This window comes from Dermochelys coriacea, chromosome 2 (assembly GCF_009764565.3).
Source record: "Dermochelys coriacea isolate rDerCor1 chromosome 2, rDerCor1.pri.v4, whole genome shotgun sequence".
NCBI lineage: Eukaryota > Metazoa > Chordata > Testudines > Dermochelyidae > Dermochelys > Dermochelys coriacea.
Genome location: NC_050069.1, coordinates 271,107,387 through 271,126,147, shown reverse-complemented (window position 1 = coordinate 271,126,147; position 18,761 = coordinate 271,107,387). Strand labels below are relative to the sequence as shown.

General features: G+C 52.7%; 2 protein-coding genes across 2 annotated transcripts in view; both read left to right on the top strand.

The window, feature by feature from the left end:
* The window catches only part of LOC119850716 (zinc finger protein 184-like), a 30,429-nt gene extending 28,156 nt beyond the window's left edge, over positions 1 to 2,273 (top strand). The window contains exon 9 of the mRNA XM_043507143.1: positions 113 to 2,273. Coding sequence (XP_043363078.1) covers positions 113 to 1,542 — 1,430 coding nt within the window. The 3' untranslated portion in view covers positions 1,543 to 2,273. The remainder of the gene's footprint in view (positions 1 to 112) is intronic.
* LOC119850710 overlaps positions 1 to 18,761 on the top strand; it is an 829,101-nt gene that overhangs the window by 128,798 nt on the left and 681,542 nt on the right. The gene's annotated exons all lie outside the window — the stretch shown is intronic.

Below are 18,761 nucleotides of genomic sequence, written 5' to 3'. Positions count from 1 at the left end.
AGTCATGAATGAAACACCCTAAGAACACAGCCCATCCCATGACTCTTGTTTAGTGTTAGGAGTTTGCCTTTGTTCCAGCGGACGAAGTGATGTCTGGGCTCTCTCCTCACTCCACCAGGTGTTGGCATCACCATTAAAAAGGAGGAGCAGGAAGAGGGATGTCTTGGTCAGGAAGATCCCAAAGCACTGGCACCACCAGGGACCGTATCCGGAATAGGGGGGGAGAAAGGTCTCCAGCTCTTGGAACTAAAAAGCTGCAAGAGCGAAAGCTTGTCCCGCCGGAAGCAAAAAACCCAGGCCGGAGACCCTCAGGGGAGACGAACCGGGAGGGTGGCAGAGAGGCCTCATGCATGCCCGGACTGTGAGAAGAGCTTCAAGGACAAGACGGCTCTGATAATCCACCAGCGGATCCATACGGGCGAGAAGCCCTTTGCCTGTGCTGAGTGTGGGAAGCGCTTCACGCAGAAGCAGCACCTCACCACCCACCAGCGCACCCACACCGGGGAGCGCCCCTTCTCCTGCACCCAGTGCGGCAGCAGCTTCCGGCTGAGGAAGGTCTTCTTGACCCACCAGCGGGTCCACGCTGGGGAGCTGCCCTTCACCTGCGGCGAGTGTGGGAAGATCTTCAACCACAAGCACCACCTGATCACGCACCGCCGCACCCACACGGGCGAGCGCCCCTTCCCCTGCACCCAGTGTGGCAAGCGCTTCACCCAGAAGCACCATCTGCTGAGCCACCAGCGCAGCCACACGGGCAAGCGGCCCTTCTCCTGCGCCCAGTGCGGGAAGAGCTTCAAGGACAAGACGCCGCTGAGCATCCACCAGATCGTGCACACTGGGGAGAAGCCATTCTCCTGTGAGGCTTGTGGGAAGATTTTCAGCCACAAGCACCACCTGGTGATCCACCGGAGAACCCACACCGGTGAGAAGCCCTTCACCTGCACTGAGTGCGGCAAGCGCTTCACGCAGAAGCACCATCTCGTCAGCCATCAGCGCATCCACACCGGGGAGCGCCCCTTCGCCTGCTCCCACTGCGGGAGGTGCTTCAAGGACAAGATCACCCTGAAGCTGCACGTCAGGCTGCACACCGGGGAACGCCCCTTCGCCTGCGCCGAGTGCGGGGAGAGCTTCCGCCTGAGGAAGGTGCTGCTCACCCACCAGCGGGTGCACACGGGGCAGGCCCCGCTGATATGCTCCGAGTGCGGGAAGAGCTTCAATCATATGCAGCGCATGGCCGTGCACCAGACGAGCCACCAAGCCCAGCAGGGGCCGTTCCGGAGAGCTCAGCGCAGGGAGAGCTGCTCAGGGAAACCACAGCTCCTAGTGCACCAGCAAGGCCAGCCCGCTGACTACTCGGCACACACAGTGACCTTCCAGCCGCAAGCACCTGCGGGTTCCCTCTGCCGATCAGGCAGAGTAAGTCCTGGGCCTGACAAAGCACCTTCTGCACAATTATACACAGAGCCGGCCCGGCGGGATTGCCCAGAAGACACCATCGGACTGCTGGGAGCAGGGAAAGCGTCACTCACAAGCACAGTCTGAACACCCTCTGCCCCCCTCCCCGGTCCTGTGCGATGGGTGTCGTTAATCCAGCAGCACCCTCTGCAGCCCGGCACCGCCGTGAGACCGAAACCAAAGGCAGCCAGGCTGTCCCTGAGTTTTCCTGTAAAACGGTCAGCGCTCGTCAGCGGGAGAGACGCTTTGTCCTCAAAGGGGGCCGCGGAGACGTGCTTAGTGCTGTGTGTACCTGCATCAGGCAGCCAAGGAGCGTCCTGGTGGCTGGCATTCCACCTGCCCTGCCTGAGGCCCAGAAGAGCGAGAAGGAAAATATTTAGCACTTATGCAGCAGATTGGCAGGCAGCTGCCCGGTGAGAGACGCATGGAGGGCTGTGGAAAGTGGGAGTCTCTGTTGTAGGACATGCGCGGACAGAGGTGTCACAGCGGTGTAGAACTAGAGATGGACAAGCCCTGTTAGGTCATTCGTTCCCTCTCCCAGGGGCTAGCATTGGATTGTTTCCCTTCAGCACATCTCCAGCCCCTTGTCCAGTCCAGTTCCAAGCAGTGGGGCTCCCACCCCATCCCTTGGCTGATAACCCCCACCAGTGCATCTCGCGGCCAGGAAATTATCCTGATATTCAGTCCACGGCTTGGCCTTTCTCTGTTACATCCCATTCTTCCTAGTCATGCCCAGGTGCCCATCGTGAATAATCTTCCCTCTTTGGTGTGTCCGTGCTACATATCCATAGGCTGTCAAAAGATACTGTTAAAGCAGGGCTGTCGCTCAATCACAGTTAACTAATGCGATTAACTCAAAACAAATTAATCTGATTAAAAAAATTAATCGTGATTAATTGCAGTTTTAATCGCACTGTTAATAATAGAATGCCAGTTTAAATTTATTATAACTATTTTGGATGTTTTTCTATATTTTCAAATATATTGGTTTCAATTACAACACTGAATACAAAGTGTACAGTGCTCACTAGAAACAAAAGGAATGATATTTTTCAATTCACCTCATACAGGTACTGTAGTGCAGTCTCTATTGTGGAAGCATGTCCTCTGGAATGGTGGTCAAAGCATGAAGCCGCATACGAATTTTTAGCATTCTGGCATGTAAACACCTTGCAATGCCGGCTACAAAAGTGCCACGCGAACACCTGTTCCCATTTTCAGGTGACATTGTAAATAAGAAGCAGGCAGCATTATCTCCTGCAAATGTAAACAAACTTGTTTGTCTGAGCGATTGGCTGAACAAGAAGTAGGACTGAGTGGACATGTAGGCTCTAAAGTTTTACATTGTTTTATTTTTGAGTGCAGTTATGTTAAAAAAACCAATTCTACATTTGTAGGTTGCACTTTCACGATTAAGAGACTGCACTACAGTACTTGTGTGCGGTGAACTGAAAAATTCTATTTCTTTTGTTTTTTTCAGTGCAATTATTTTAAATCAAAAATAATAATATAGAGTTCTGTACACTTTGTATTCTGTATTATAATTGAAATCAATATATTTGAAAATGTAGAAAACCTCCAAAAATATTTAAATAAATGGTATTTTAGTATTGTTCAACAGTGCAATTAAAACTGCGATTAATTGCAATTATTTTTTTAATCTGACAATTAATCATGATTAATCTTTTTTAATAGTTTGACAGCCCTGTAGTAAAGCTATGGCTTAGAAGTCAATGTGCTGGAGAAATCCGGGTGGGGGAGAGGTTCACTGGAGGCTAAGCTGCCCCCCCAGCCTGCTCCCTCGGGCACCATGGGGCACCCTGGAACTTTGACAGGGGTCTGGGCCCTGCCCCTGGAGGCCCATCTTCCTGCTCTTGCTGTCCTGCCCTTTGCAGTTGGGTTGCACCAGGTCTGGGAGGCTCCACTTCCCCTTGGACGCTGGGATGGAACCGTGCCCGGGGCAGAGAGACCAGCCACCTGCTCGCCACCCGTCTCCAGTGGAGGGGTCAGCCCTGGGGACGGAGGACGAATGCATGCCAGCCAATTGCAAGTGCGGCAACAAGGCCAGTGGGCAGGAGGAACCTATGGGAGAGCAGGATCCCAGGCCATTCCGGTCTGGTTAATGGTGCTCAGACACCAGAGGGACGAGCCCCACGTAACACCAGGCAAGAGAGAGCAGGAGTTGAATTACACCCAGAAGCCAGCTGGTAGCCAATGAGTGGCCCAGAACACTGATGCATTGGGCCCCAGTTGCAAGCTGGGGGGCTGCATTCTGCGCTAGCTGCAATGTCGGATGATCCTCCATGCTCGCCCTGCTTGGAAGCGATTAATTATCCGTCACTGGGTGAGGTCTGCGCCAGAGCAGAATGGCGCAGCCTCCTGACAGACGTTCGGCTCGGCCCTGAGAGACGCACGAGCCCTCCCCAGCGTGTGAATCGTGAGATGGGTCAGGCAGTACCAGGTTTACCATGGCACCACGGTGCTGGGCCCCCCTCACACACACACACTCAGAAGGGGCCCATAACCACAGCCCTGGCGTCTCGATGGCGGGTCCCTCGCTCGGGCCGGACGGGAGGCAGGACCAGGTCTGGCTGCTTCCATTGCAGACAGAGCCCTGGCTGGCCCCACAGAGAGAGAGAGAGAGAGAGAGACCTCCCCATCCCCCTCCTCCGGGACCCCCCCAGCCCAGCCCCCTATGGGACCCCCACAACCCAGCCCCACAGAGACCCACTACCCCCAGCCCCACAGAGAGAGAGGGACTGGCCCCCTGGGATCCCTAGCTTGTCCTGCCATACACACAGCTCCCAATGACACCCCCACACACTCAGCTCCTGGGACCCCGCAGCCCAGCCCCATAGAGAGAGAGAGAGAGACCGCCCCCCACAGCACACAGCACAGCCCCACACAAGAGACCCCCTCTTAGTCCCCACCCCATACAGACCCTCCCCCACAACTTCCCCTGCCCAGTGCCTCATTGCCCCCGGCCAGCCCCTTGCTCTGGGAACCAAACCCCCCCCTCCCCGCACCATGCCCTGCCCCATTGTCCCTGGCCGGCCCCTCATCCCTGGGGCCCAAAAATATTTGGCACCTAGCTCACAAAAAAGTTCCTCTGGGCCTTGCTGGGTGCTGTGTTTGCCTGTGGTTAGACTGTGCTTGAGTCTGCAGGTCACACTCACCGGTAGCAGCCGGTAGCAGCCGTGACCTGTGGCGTGGAGCCAGGCAGCTCACTGGCAGACGCGGCAGTGATGGCACAAGTGACTCTGCGGGTGGGAGTCTCGATGCCAAATGCGTCTGGACTGGGAGGTGACCCAATGGTGCGTGGCACGTGGAGCTCACACGTGGTGACTTCACGCTGCTGCGCAGACATCACAGCGTGTCTCCTTCACGTGGCGAGTGGGGTAAAAATGCCAGGCCAGGCGCGTGGCACGGCAGGGCCAGGGGCCAGCGGCAGCTCCGGGCTTAGAACATGGGAATCCCTGTTTGCCAATCCCAAGCGTGGCCACTCCGGCCTGCTGCGTGTTCCCAGTGGAGGACGGTAACGGCTGGGTGACAGCGGGCTAGTGCAGAGGGCCTGTGTCCCTTTACTGCGACGAAATCCCCACGCAGAGCCGATGTCCCACCCTGCTGCAGCTGCAAGCGTTTAATAAAGACGTTGTGTGTACGAAGCTGTCTGGGGCGGTGCGTGTTCTCGGGTGCGATGGCCCTGCGGCGTCCGTGCTGGCCCAGCGCTGAGGACACCTGGTGGGAGGCATAACAGGGCACGCTGGCCCTTTATGGCAGCCTCTGGGCCCAACGTGGCCTGCTTCCGGGGCCAATGCCAAGCCAAGCCATTCTGGGACTTGCAGTTCCCGGGGCTGATGGGAGCTGTAGGCCTTGCAGCAAGGGATGCTGGGAAGGGGAGCTGTTTATATAGGAGCGCCCTGGTGCTCAGTTCAATGAACGAGTCGGGGAGAACTTTCCTGGGGGGTTGGTTTGTAGCGTGGAAAGGCCTAGGGGTGACTGGGGAGAGCCTGGAAAGGGGGCTAGAGGCTGGGGTGTTGAACTAGAAGACCCTGAGAGGGGAAATATGCAATGAGTCGGGGAGATGGGGCATGACTGTGATGGCAGGGGGTGAGCCAGAGTGGGTGGGGTGGGCTGTCTTTCCCACCAAAGGGTTCAGTTTAGCTGGAGGGCCTGATTAATTTACTGGGAGAGGGAAACCGAGGCCAGTCCTGGTCATGCTCCCGGGAGGAGGAGGAAGCCGCTGCTGCTTTGGTCCCTCACCTAGCACGGTGAAAGTAGAATTGGGGGATCTCTGTATTTACTGACTAGCAGCAGCCCCTTATTCGACTCTCAAATAGCCCAGGTCAGCACCAGTTAAACAAGAAAAACTGTCTGTTAATGGGCTGGAAGGGGAAGAGAAACAACATTAATTACAGCTCTCGGGGCACCTCACTCCTGCAGGAAGCCCTGGCAGAGACGCAAAGCTAGCCGGCGAGCTCGGCCGGAGGAAGGGTGGGGGACCCCACCTTCACACCCTCCCAGTGCGCTCGCAGGAGCAACTCCGAGGCAGGCATTGATGGGCCTGGAGCCCGTTCAGTGTTCCAGCTGCATGGCCTGGGGACCATCTGGCTCAGGGAGGAGGCCATGCTCTGGGGAGTGGGAATCATGTTGGGTTTAAAAGAGCAACGTGGTGAACGTTGGGTGCACCCTGAGCGCTATTGTGGGCTGGGCAGGGGGCCACACAGGCCGTGCAGTGAGTGGGGCAGCTGGGGGGATGAGGGGCAGGTGAGGGAGTCGTGCGGGGAGCATCGCTGGTTGGGGGAACAATGGGGGGCAGAGAGGGGTCATGCCGTGAGCAGCGTCAGTGGGGGGGTGCAATGAGAAGGTGGTGGTGGGGATTGTGAGGTGATCAGTACTGGTTGGGGGCGCATGGTTGAGAGAGGCATGCAGTGAGCCTTGCTGGTTGGAGACAAAAGGCGGGGGGGTCTCACACACATGCCTGCAGGGAGATTTGGAGCTCTTTGTCAGCAGCAAGCTAATTCCCCCAGCCCCCCACAGTTCACATGTCTCTGCCCCCGCCAGCGGTGCATTGGTGGGGAGGGGAGTGCAATGGGCCCTGATGCCTGGGGGTGCAGCTTGGAACCTGGGTAGAGGATGGCTTGATGGACAGCTGGGTCCCTGCATTCTTAGTCAATCAGATCTCTTTGTGGGTGGAACTAGAGGGGAACGACCTGCAGCAGGCAGCACTCTGGGCTGGGGGGAGGGCCAGAGAGCGGGGTGTCGCTCTGGGGCTGAGGGGGCAGGGGAGGGGATGTTGCTCTGGAGCTGAGGGAAGGGGGTCGGGGGATAGCTCTCTGGGGTTGAGGGCACAGGAGAGGGGATGTCGCTCTGGGGCTGAAGGAAGGGGGTGGGTGCTCTGGGGCTGAAGGAAGGGGGTGGGGATGGCACTCTGGGGGTGGGGGTCTGGGGGGGGCAGCGCACTGTGGCTGGGCGGCAGTGGGGGGCACTCTGGGTCTGAGGGAAGGAGATCGGGGGGTACAGTGGAACTGAGGGGCCAGGGAAGGGGGGGTGCTCTGAGGTTGAAGGGAGGGTGAGGCGAAGCCTCTGAAATCCAGTGGGAGTAAGGAAGGGGCTGATCCAGGCCTGTGTGAGATGCGCGGGGTCAGGGGCTGGGGCGGTTGATGTAGGGCGAGGCCTGACACACCCCTCTGCTCACAGGGGCTGCTGCCCAGCCAAGGCTTAGACTGGCTGGAAGATCCACTGCATGAGAAAGGTTTCATTCTTGGGGTGAGCTGGGGGGCCAGGAGAGGGGGGGCCTGAGGATTTGGAGGGATGGGGGAATGAGCCCATTGTTGATAGTGGGAAATCACCAGCTCCGGTATGGGTGGGTACCGCTGACTTATTGAACGCTGTGACTGTGAACAAGTGACCTTGTTACTTGTGCTCTGAGCAGCACCTGGCTCTCATGCGACCCCACGGGGACTGGGAACAAAGCTGCCCTTGTTTCCGGGAGCCCTTCTGGAGGGCACCCGCCCCATGACACTGCCCACGTGGCTCCAGTGGTTGGTGCGCCACCTGCGCGTGCCTGTGGGGGGCGTGAGGCGCAGAGCTACCAGCGCTGACTACGGGCTGTGGGTCCCTGCTCGCGTGGGATCAGGGATCAGGCTGACACAGGACCTGAGCAGTCCGTGACAGTAAGTTACTGCACTGAATGACACTTGACAATGACACTTCCTTGTGCACACAGCCCGTGACATGGCCCAGCTGCAGCCAGGCAAACCTCTCCTAGCGCAGACTTGGCCTGCAGGGACCAGACTGAAAAACGACATTGGTGGCGCGTTCTGCTGGAGGCCCCCCGCCCACAGAGCCTGCGTGCTCCTCAATCAAAACTCAACCTACATACGCCCAAAAGAGTAGAGCCACCCACCTGCCTCCGTGGCGGGGGCACTTACTCTTGCCTACCTGCTGGGGTGGGGGAGCTGCCATCCCCTATCCTGTGACTCACTTGCCTCCCTCGTCATCCTGTGTGCCCATGACCCCACCCTGTCTCCAGCACATCTTGCATCCCCTCTTCCTGCTCCCAGACTGTCTCCTGTATCCTGCCTCCTTCCGTCACCTGCTACTTTCTCATCTGTCTCCTGCCCCTTCTGTGCCCCATATTCACATATAACCCCACTGGCTTTCTCTGTCCCATCTCCTCACTGCCTGCCTGCGGCACCCTGAGTACAACTAATTACATGGCTGCCTTCGGCCCCACTGAAAGCATTGGGAGATGGATGCTTTGGGTGAGGGGAAAATACATTTCTGCCAGCCATCACAAGCCCCTGAGATGCTCCTTTAAAAATAAAGAACACCAAAAATCTTGAGACGTGCAATAACATCACAGGAAGGGGCAGCTCTCAGACAAGCTGGGCCCAGGCTGAACTGTCCATGCGGCTCCCAGGGCAATGAACCCAGCCTGCTGCCCCCCAGCACCTCCCTACACACTAGCTGGATGGGCTGCCAAAGGCAGTGCCCAGACCTGTGTAGGGTGGGGTGCCTGGTCCGTGACAAGGGCTCCGGCGCATGACAGTAGTGCAAATACAGTCCTAATGCAGCCCTCGGGGCCACAGTGCTGGGAGTCAGATGGCCCTGAGTGCAGACAGCGCCCTTAGAACCCGCTACGGGTCTGCTAGACAAAGTCACGGTTTTCCTTTCGATTTCGCTGCCTCACTGTAAGGGAGCCGTTAAAAATACCCAAGTCCTGCGATGCCTTTCTCTGCTCCCCTGTCAGACAAGTCGTGTGCCTATTTCTTCCCGGCCCCTCGCTGATCTGCTCCTGTCTTATCTGTGGTGCTTAGGGGAAGCAGCTGCGCCCCAGAGCCCTAGGCCCTCTGGTCGACACTACAAAGTTAGGGCGACGTAAGTCACCTTGTGGCAACCTCTCTGTGCATGTGGCTCCAGCCGAGGTAAGTGCCCTGTTCCAGACACAGTAAAACCACCTGCCCCCCCCCCCCCCGAATGGCGTAGAGCCATGGGCAACCTCCTGAGGTTGACACAGCACGAATGCAGACACTGCACGACTTGTGTTGACCCTAACGCTCCTCCAGCAGCTGTCCCACAATACCCCATTCCCTGCAACGGTGACTGCTCTGGTCACTGTTTTAAATGCCCAGGGGTCACAGAGACCCGGAGTGAACCCTCTCCCCTGAAAAACCCTCCGCGGGTTTTTGAAATGCTTTTTCCTGATTGCCCACCGTGGCGACACACCTAGCAGCTCTCTTTCGCTGTGTGCTGCTGCCCAGCTGACCCTATGGGACCCCAGCACGCCGAGGGGCACCAGCCGTGCGCCTGCCTGGCGGAGACAGAAAGCACTGGAACTCCTGAGCCTGTGGAGAGAAGAGCTTGTGCAAATGCAGCACTGCACTAGCCGTAGAAACGTGGCCACCTGCGAGCAGGTTGCACCAGGTGTGCAGGCAAAGGGGTACAGCCGGGATCAGCTGCAGCGCTGTGTGCACGCCCAGGAACTGCACCCGGAATACCACACGGCCAGGGAGCACAACAATAGTTCTGGTGCTGCGCCACAGACATGCCACCTCTGCCATGAACTGCAGGGCATCCTTTGATAGGCACCCCCCAGCTCATTGTGGGAAGCTTGGAGAGCCTGTGACAGAGGCCCCATGTCATCAACACCAGGGAAGAGGATGGGGAGACGCGGCAGGGGACTGCAGCCATGCCATGAGCCTGGATCTGTTGGAGACTCCACCACAGTTTAGCCCAGCATTCCCCAAACTTTTGAGGTTCACACCCCCCCCTTACCCCTGTCTGCACCCCTTGCCCCCCCGAGCCGGGGCTGGGAGGGGGGCCATGACTCCAGGGGTGAAGGGTGTGGACAGGAGTAAGGGGGCCGAAGCTGGGGCCACACAGCTGGGGGTGAGTGTGGGGCAGGGAGTGGGGCTGCAGCCAGGCTGCGGTGGGAGCCAGAGGCAGACTGGCAGCCAGGTGCGGCTCAGCTCCTGGCCTTGCCCGCAGCCACAGCCCCAAGCCAGGAATGGAGCTGCAGCCAGTGGCTGCAGGCTTGGAGCTAGCATGGGGCCGAGAGCAGAGCTGTGCCAAGGCTGGGGATGGGGCCAGGCACGGGGCCAGGAGCCAAGGACAAAGTTGGGGGCCAGACTGGAGCAGAGCTGGGGGCGAGGAGGGGCTGGGTGGTGTTCCTTCCCTGCCCCTGTGCGGGCTGGTCTGGGCCCCTCCGCGTTCCTGTGCCACACTTTGGGGACCTCTGGTTTTGCCTGTCCCACCATGCAAGCGCAGACAAGCCCGATGGAGGGGAAGGGAACTTGGGTAAGTGTGTGCATCCTTTTTTCTTTACACTGTTACACTTAAAAATGGCGCCCGGCCCAGCCCCAAGTTCACAAGACAAAGCGTTCAATGTTTCGTTGTCTTCCTCGTAGGGGAAGAGGCAGAGCGACCACAAACAGAGGGAGAGTTAGCATCAGCTTTTCATTCCCCTGTTGAGTCAGGTGGGCGGGGCCCATGTGGAACACTTTGTGTATGTGCCCAGGGCTGCCCTGTTTAGCCTCCTGAGGGAGGCTGATGACACGTCCATGGAGATGCTCTGCAGTCCTGTCCCAGAGGTTTCTAGGGTTGGCTGCTGTATTTCTTCCTCCACGTAGAACACTTTTCTATGCCACTCTGCGATGAGTTCAGCTGGCAGGGACATGACGGCAGTACCCAGACTAGCAGCATATGGTCCCAGGCGGCTTCAGGAGCCAGTAGCAGCTATGCTCTGTGACCCTCAAGGGTGAGTTATCAGCTAAATTCACCATTGCCTGTGGGAAATAGTGCCAGTACTCAGTGACATTGCCCTGTGCTCGTACCCATGGAATAGGGACCAACATTTTATAGCTTCACACAACAGAAAATCTTTCCCCCCTCGCCCGATGGGCCGTACTTACAAGGGCTGGGGCCGAAGAGCCGTGCTGGGCCGAGATGCTCTAGAGCTGAAGTGGAGCATTTCTTATTAACAGTGTTTCTGGATATAAGGGAAGGGAGTTCTGAAACTTTTCTTTCCCTTTCGACTGTAAATCCAAGATCCATCTGGCTGTTTCTATCAGCAGCTTCTGGTGGGGCAGCTTTAAGGGATGCCCCCTCCACACCCACAGAACATCTGACCCTCGTGAGGAGAAAGAAGAGAACCGGGGAGAACATGTTCTGCGAGATCCTGCAAGCTAGAGCTGCACTGGTGGGCTGATATGACCAACAGCCTGGAGAAGGACAGAGTGGCCAAGAGAAAGGCCCAGCAGGACAAGGAGTGGGAAATGCACCAGGACAATGGATCATCTCAGGTAGCAAACTCAAATGCTGCAGACCCTGGCTGACCTACAGGTTCAAAAATCCCACTTTTGCAGTTCTTGGAGGACTCCATGGTCGCTGCTCCCTACACCTGCCAACATACCACGTGGCATCATGGGACTTATTGTTACTCCAACCACTCCACACTGGGGGACAGCAAGCAATACCAGTTTGACATACACTGACCTGAGAGAAACATGGCTAGCGTATGAGTAGCCACAACGGGCTGCCTTTGTGTACTCAAATGGACATAAAAGTTCATTCCTTTCCACTTTTAAATTTTCACCCCGTTAAGCTATGTTACATTTGTATAACGTCGCCCGTGGGGTTTTTGTGACCATTGATTTTCTGCACAGTGCACTGTTTTCCCCCCACTTGTTAAAAGTTCTATTTTTGGCAAATCAAATGATCTTCTAGTTCCCAGTAAATATTGCAGAATGCCTCATGGCAGCCAAAGCAAGCTGTACTTGTAAACACACACCAAACACCACTACATTCATACTTCAGGAAAACACCCAGACAGATTTATAAATGTACCGCAAGCCCTGCACAATTCCAAACGACACCCAAAGCTCTAGGCCCAAAAAACACACACTCCCAGGGCTGACCATTCAAGTGCTCTTCCAAAACTTCCCTCCACCACATAACTCCACCTTGGGCTCATGTAATGGCTCTTGTCTCTGGCTGTTCAAAGTCAGCGGCCAGGCACTCCACCCCGACCTGGCAGAAGGTTTTCTCCCTTTACCTCACAGATTTTGCCGAGAAGGCCAATGGCATTTTGGGATGTATAAGTAGGGGCAGTGCCAGCAGATCGAGGGACGTCATCATTCCCCTCTATTCGACATTGGTGAGGCCTCATCTGGAGTACTGTGTCCAGTTTTGGGCCCCATGCTACAAGAAGGATGTGGACAAATTGGAAGGAGTCCAGCGAAGGGCAACAAAAATGATTAGGGGACTGGAACACATGACTTATGAGGAGAGGCTGAGGGAACTGGGATTGTTTAGTCTGCGGAAGAGAAGAATGAGGGGGGATTTGATAGCTGCTTTCAACTGCCTGAAAGGGGATCCAAAGAGGATGGATCTAGACTGTTCTCAGTGGTGGCAGATGACAGAACGAGGAGCAATGGTCTCAAGTTGCTGTGGGGGAGGTTTAGGTTGGATATTAGGAAAATCTTTTTCACTCGGAGGGTGGTGAAACACTGGAATGCGTTACCTAGGGAGGTGGTGAAATCTCCTTCCTTTGAAGTTTGTAAGACCAGGCTTGACAAAGCCCTGGCTGGGATGATTTAGTTGGGGATTAGTCCTGCTTTAAGCAGGGGGTTGGACTAGATACCTCCTGAGGTCCCTTCCAACCCTGATATTCTATGATTCTATGATCTTATGCAGGACACAACAGGCAGCTATAACCATTGGGATGTTTTCCTCACTAAGATCTAATCAAGTGAGTAAACTCCAGCAGCGTCCCTTCACTCTACCAAGGAGACATTCAACAGTCATTTGCATCTCCTGAGCCATTTGCTGAATCTTCCCTTGGTGCTGTCAAGGTGGCTGCTGTACAGCTCCATTAGGCAGGGCAGGCTGGGTCTCCAGAAATCATTACTGGCATTTGACGATCGCTAATGGTGATCTGCCAGCTAGGAGAGAATGTCCCTGTGTGCAGCTTTCGGAACAGCCCTGTGTTCTTAAAGATGCGAGCACCATACACTTCCCCTGGCCAGCCACAGTGATGTTGGTGAAGTCTCCTGATGATCCACCAATATTTGCATGAACCATAGAAAACTAGCCCTTTCTGTTGCTGTACTCTATGGCAAGGTGGGATGGTGTCAACATAGGGACATGTGTGTCATCTATCACCCCACCGTGTTTCAGGAACCCAATTACTGCAAATCCATCCACTATTTCCTGTACATTGCTGAGCATCACCGTCCTGCATAGCAGAAGATGATTAATGGCCCTGCACACTTGCATGACAACATGGGAAGCTGCCCATGTGTGATCTCTATTCACTTTTTCATTGTCAGTACAGTTCAATGCTGGTGTCATTGCGCTGGAGGCCTGGGGTAAACTTGGCACACACGGCCAGGAATGTGGCCTTTTGCATCCAAAAGTTCTGCAGCCCCTGCTCACTCCAGAACTGTATTACGATGTGATCCCACCAGTTAAGGCTCAGAAGCATCGCTCCACCATGGGCAGCTGCTCTGTGCATGCCACCAGCAACCTTGAATTATTTTTTGCGAAGTACCTCAGCAAACTGTCCTTAAAGACGGCATCACGTCCCCTGTTGCGGACCTTCCTGTGAGTCTGCAAATACAGGAGCATTGTGCATCCTGGAGCTGCAACGTTCATAAGAATAGTGCAGAGTTTTGCATGCTCCATGCTTCAGTAAGAGATGGTGGGCACTGAAAAGAGCTGTGCAGGCTTGTGGGATTTTTTTTTTAAATGGTGCAAAAATTATGGGCTATGGATGTCATTATGGGATGGAGAAGTTGCATGCTGGAAACCTGATCTGTAGAAACCAGAGCTCTCTGGGAAAGTCATTACTATCCCACAACATTGTGAACATTCCCCCAAAGCCATTATCCTGGAAGGTGGCGTGTGGCATGCTGGGATACCTGCCTATGGCACACTGCACTTGACACTGACCCAAGCACCCCTGGGGATTCCACACAGTGCCAATACAGGCAGCCACATATGCAGACAATGGTGGCTGTAGGCCGATGTAACTTGGACAAACCATTTTGTAGTGTAGATATGGCCCCAGTAAAACCCAGTTTCGTCCCCAAGGATTTCATAATCTAAATAGCCAAGACAGACAAAGTGCAGGAGAAAGGAAGGATTTTTTCCCATTTCCACCCTGAATTGCCTCCACCCGCTTTGTGCTTTTCAAACATCAGGTACCAGCTTTCGGAGGCTCAGCCTGGCTCAGCTTATGCAATGTTTGAAGGACTCAGGGAAGCTTCATTCAGGTGTAGCGTTGCCTCATCCTAGAGTTCGGCTTTTGGTTTAAACTCTAGAATCCTTATTAACTGATGCTGTAATTACAGATTAAGGCCAGGCAGGACTATAAAATCATCGAGACCGACCACCTGTATATCCCAGGCCCTTAAATTTCACCCAGTTACCCTTATATTGAGCCCAGTAACTTGTGTTTGACTAAAGCAAACTTCCAGAAATGCCTCCAGTCTTGATTAGAAAACATGAAGAGTTGGAGAATCCAACACTGGCCTTGGGAGTTGGTTCCAATGGTTACTCACCCTTATTTAAAATACTATGCCTTATTTCCAATTTGAATTTGTCTGGCTTCAGCTTCCAGGCATTGGTTCTTGCCCTGCCCTTCTCTGCTGGATTAAAGAGCCCATCAGTGCTTGGTATTTTCTCCTTGGGAAGGTCCTTTGACACCGAGATCAAGGCACCTCTCAATCTTTTTGGTAAGCTAAACAGATGGAGCTCATGGAGTCTCTCCCTGTAAGGCACTTTCTACAGCACTCAGGTCAGTTTTGTGGCTGTCACCTGCACCCTCTCCAATTGTTCTACATCTTTTAAAAAATACAGACACCAGAACTGTCCACAGGATTCCAGTTTCAGTCTCACCAGGGCTGTGTACAGAGGCCAAATCACCTCCTCACGCTTCCTATTTATACATCCAAGGATCACATTAGCCCCTTTTGCCTCCATGTCACCCTGGGAACTCATAGCCAATCACCTGTCCACTCTCAGCCCTAGACCCTTTCCAGAGTCACTGCTTCCCAGAAGCCAGTCCCCCAGTCTGTAGGGCGAGCCAACATTTCTTGTTCCTACATCTATCACTTTATATTTGGCCATCTTAAAATACATTTTGTTTGAATGGGCCCAGCTTGCCCAGTGATTCTGTATTGCTGTCCTCTCATCAATTGCCGTGCCACCACATGGTGTCACCTGCCAATGTTATGAATGGTAATTTTATATTGGCTCCCTGATCACTGCTCCAAACATTGAATAGCAGCAACCCTAGTACCAGTTCCTCCAGAACAGCATTAGAAACATTCCCATTCAATGATTCCTCATTGGCAAGTACTTTTTGAGATCTGTTAACTGGCCAGCTCTTAATCCACGTAATGTGTGCTTCCCTGATACCGTATAGCTCGTTTTTAATCAGCATATGTGGTATTTCGTGAAATGCCGCATGAACGGCTATTTTATCTGTTACACTCGCACCTGACAGAGATTTTGACTTTTCCTCCTTAACTTTTTCTTTCCTCTTTATTTAGAAATATAGAGAAGAACAAACAAGCAAAGAAGCAAAAAAGAGCCAAAGATTAAATAATCAACAAGCATAAATTATGCATACAGGATAGCCAAATACAGTGAGACATGGATGCCATGATTACCTTATATATATAGACAAATCTTATTTTCTTTTGCATTTTTACCATGTGTTTCATTATTAGTACACACTAGTAGTATTAGTAATGGAGCCTAAAACATGAAAAGTACCTGCACCATAGCAGGCTCAGAAATATTACTCTGTATATAAGACAGAGCCAATAGCCACTCCAGCCCCAGTCCCATATCTTGCTAGAATTTTCAAGCATCAAGTATGGCTGTATCTTCTTGAAGTCTGTCTTTGAATTTGCCATTTGACTGTAGTACAGTCTAAGGCTGTAGTCATCATACTCCCATGGCCACCCAGTGCTGTGTTATCCAGTTGGAGATCATGCCATTTTACATCCCATAATACTGTGTCCCTTTTAGATTTTGTTAAGATAATCTTTCTTAATGTTTGAGTGTTTTGCACCCTATACAAAGTTACCAGCCTGTACCTACATCGTCTCTAAAAGAAACAAGCCTTCATTGGTGATGTTGATTGACAAAAGGAAAAAATTCAAAATGTTCATCTAAATTATACGGATTGTAGCAGTCTAAGATTTGCAGACCTTTTCTTCTGAGATCTATCTTCAAAGCAATCAACAAAAAGAATGTATTAAATATACAAATTCTCTTGTAAGGAATATGTTCATTCCTTATAAAACTAGTTGAATTATTTTGTTTAGGAAGAAAATTAAGTGCCAATATTTCAGTTCTACTTTACCCCAGAAACCTGAAACTTTGTTAAATTCTATTTCATGTTCTGCGTAATGTTGGGAATAGTAGCTTTATAGAATCAACAGCACAGCAGACGCATACATGTTTGTGCTCTCCTACTCTAATAGCCCACACAGAACTAGTTTTTATGCGCTTTGCATAAAAGCGCACTATAGAAAACCATAGTTGAAATAAAGGACTTTTTCCCCCAATTCAGCTCTAAACCCTGCAGCAAGCTACCCCACGGGAAAGGGTTCCTCTGGCTCAGATGGAAAGACAGCATCACAATGGCATGTTTGGGGGGTTTCTTCCTCTAATCCCCTTCTGGGCTGAGCAATGAAGATAACAGGACCCTAAATCTGACTTTCCCCTTTCTCTCTGATTCTCACAGTGCTACCGTTGGAGCCAAAACTCGTACTTGGTCAGACGAAATAACTAGACCCATACTTGGAAAACCTGTGATCATGCCTGGCAAACAAACCCCAAGGATCAGAATGAAAAGCGAAACCCTGTCCCACTGATTCCAACAGAGGCATACCTGGGCCCTGGCTTTATCCAGCCTCTCCCTGTTTACCTTGTAGAGAGACCAACAATACAATGCATGAAAAGAAAACATAATTAAAATCAGAAACCTATGCAATGTGTCCCCTTTATATTTACATTCAAACACTTCTGTTTACACCCCCTGCCTCATCTTCTCAGTAGGTTAAAGAAACACATTTCTCCTATCCCCTTTGGCAAGATTCCACTCTGGGGCCCGATTCCACTCTTCCACACAGCAACTGAGTTATGGAGCAGCTTCCCTGACTGCAATGGAGTTCAGGCCTGATCCAATGCTGTGAAAGTCAGTGGGAGCCCTTAGATTGGCCTCTAATGGACACTGACCTGACCCTCCCTGTGGAATTTACATTGTTGTAAATGAGAATGGGTTTGTCCCCTTATCATGGAGTCCCTGCAGTGGTAAAATAGAAAAACCAGAAATCACTCATCAAACACTGAAGACACTGGAAAGCATCGTGACCCCTTTCTGAACCTCAGAAGTCACCCTCAAGCAAACTCACAAAGAGGCCACTTTAGTTTCAGTTTCAAGGACTGGTTGAGCCCATTACGTTAAGGCAACAAATGGCTTTATGTTGTGTTTCCTCCAGGACAAGAAAGAAAGGTGATGCGTCAGGAACCACAGCTATCAAGCTCAGCGTTCCTGTTTTCCTCACGCATATGCTCAGAGTATGCTCCGACATCTGGCAGTTCACCCTCTTCTGCTGCTTCTTACCATCTTGTTTAACCCAGGTTCCATTTACTGTAACCCAGATGGGCTTCTGGATTCTGGTCCTGCCATTTCCTCTGAGCCACTTCTCATTTCTTGAGGCATCTCCAGAACCTCTCTGGAAAGATTTAGATACCAAATCTTTACCTTTAAGATTCACAGAACAACTTAAAAGGAGAAACCAGGTAGGATCTTAAGTTCTTACTTCCTGCGGCTTTCCCAGGGCTTGTCATTTTAAGATTTATGCTGATGAGGCTTTAAAACGTGTCCTTCAAAACCCATCATTCAGTTGCCTGAATTTATGGCCTTTTCTCCATATTAGAATATTAATGTCCACTTTCTATATTTGCTGTAACGGCTCTTTGTAAATGGAGCAAATTCAATATTCAATTAATTTTCCTCTCTAACCAAAGGATTTCTCAAACCCAGCACTATGATTCTATGTCAGTCCTATTGAGCTTCCTTTCTCAGCTCTGCACTGACGGAATTGTCTTGTCTGCCCTGCCCTGCCCCCATAGCATCTGGCTGTTCTCCGCTGGTGCCTTAACTGCCCAATAGCCAGGCAGTTAACTGGTGTAGCATGTCTGAGGCTCCTCACAGCACTCACAGGCTGTTCTTTAATGCCTACATCTGGTCCTTTCAACCTCATTTATCTAGCCCCTGGCATCATCCATCCTTTGGGTCTAACACTGACCAGAGGTGAAATTCCCCTACTAGGCAGAGGGCAGCAGAGAGGCTGACATGGGACATAGGCCTTGTGCTCTGCACGGGGTGAATTTCGTCCTCTAGTGTAGGTGGGGATGTAATACCTTGTATTGGATCAACTTCTCCTGGTGAGAGACAAGTTTTCAAGCTGCACAGAGGTCTGGACTATACTGCAGACCTGCATCGGTATAATCACGTCACTTGGGGTGTGAAAAATCCACACCTAACCCCCCCCATAAGAGTTTCTCCTGCCGACACAGCTACTGCCTCTCGGGGAGGTGGGTTAACTACGCCGATGGGAGAGCTCTTTCCCATCGGCACAGGAGCACCTTCACTTACACATTACAGTGGCGCAGCTGCGCTGACACCGTGTTTTAAGTGTAGAGCTGCCCAGAGCTCTTCTTCAGCTCTGGGAACTGTACTGGGAGCGTCACAGCTAAACACCAGGTGGCACGGTTTG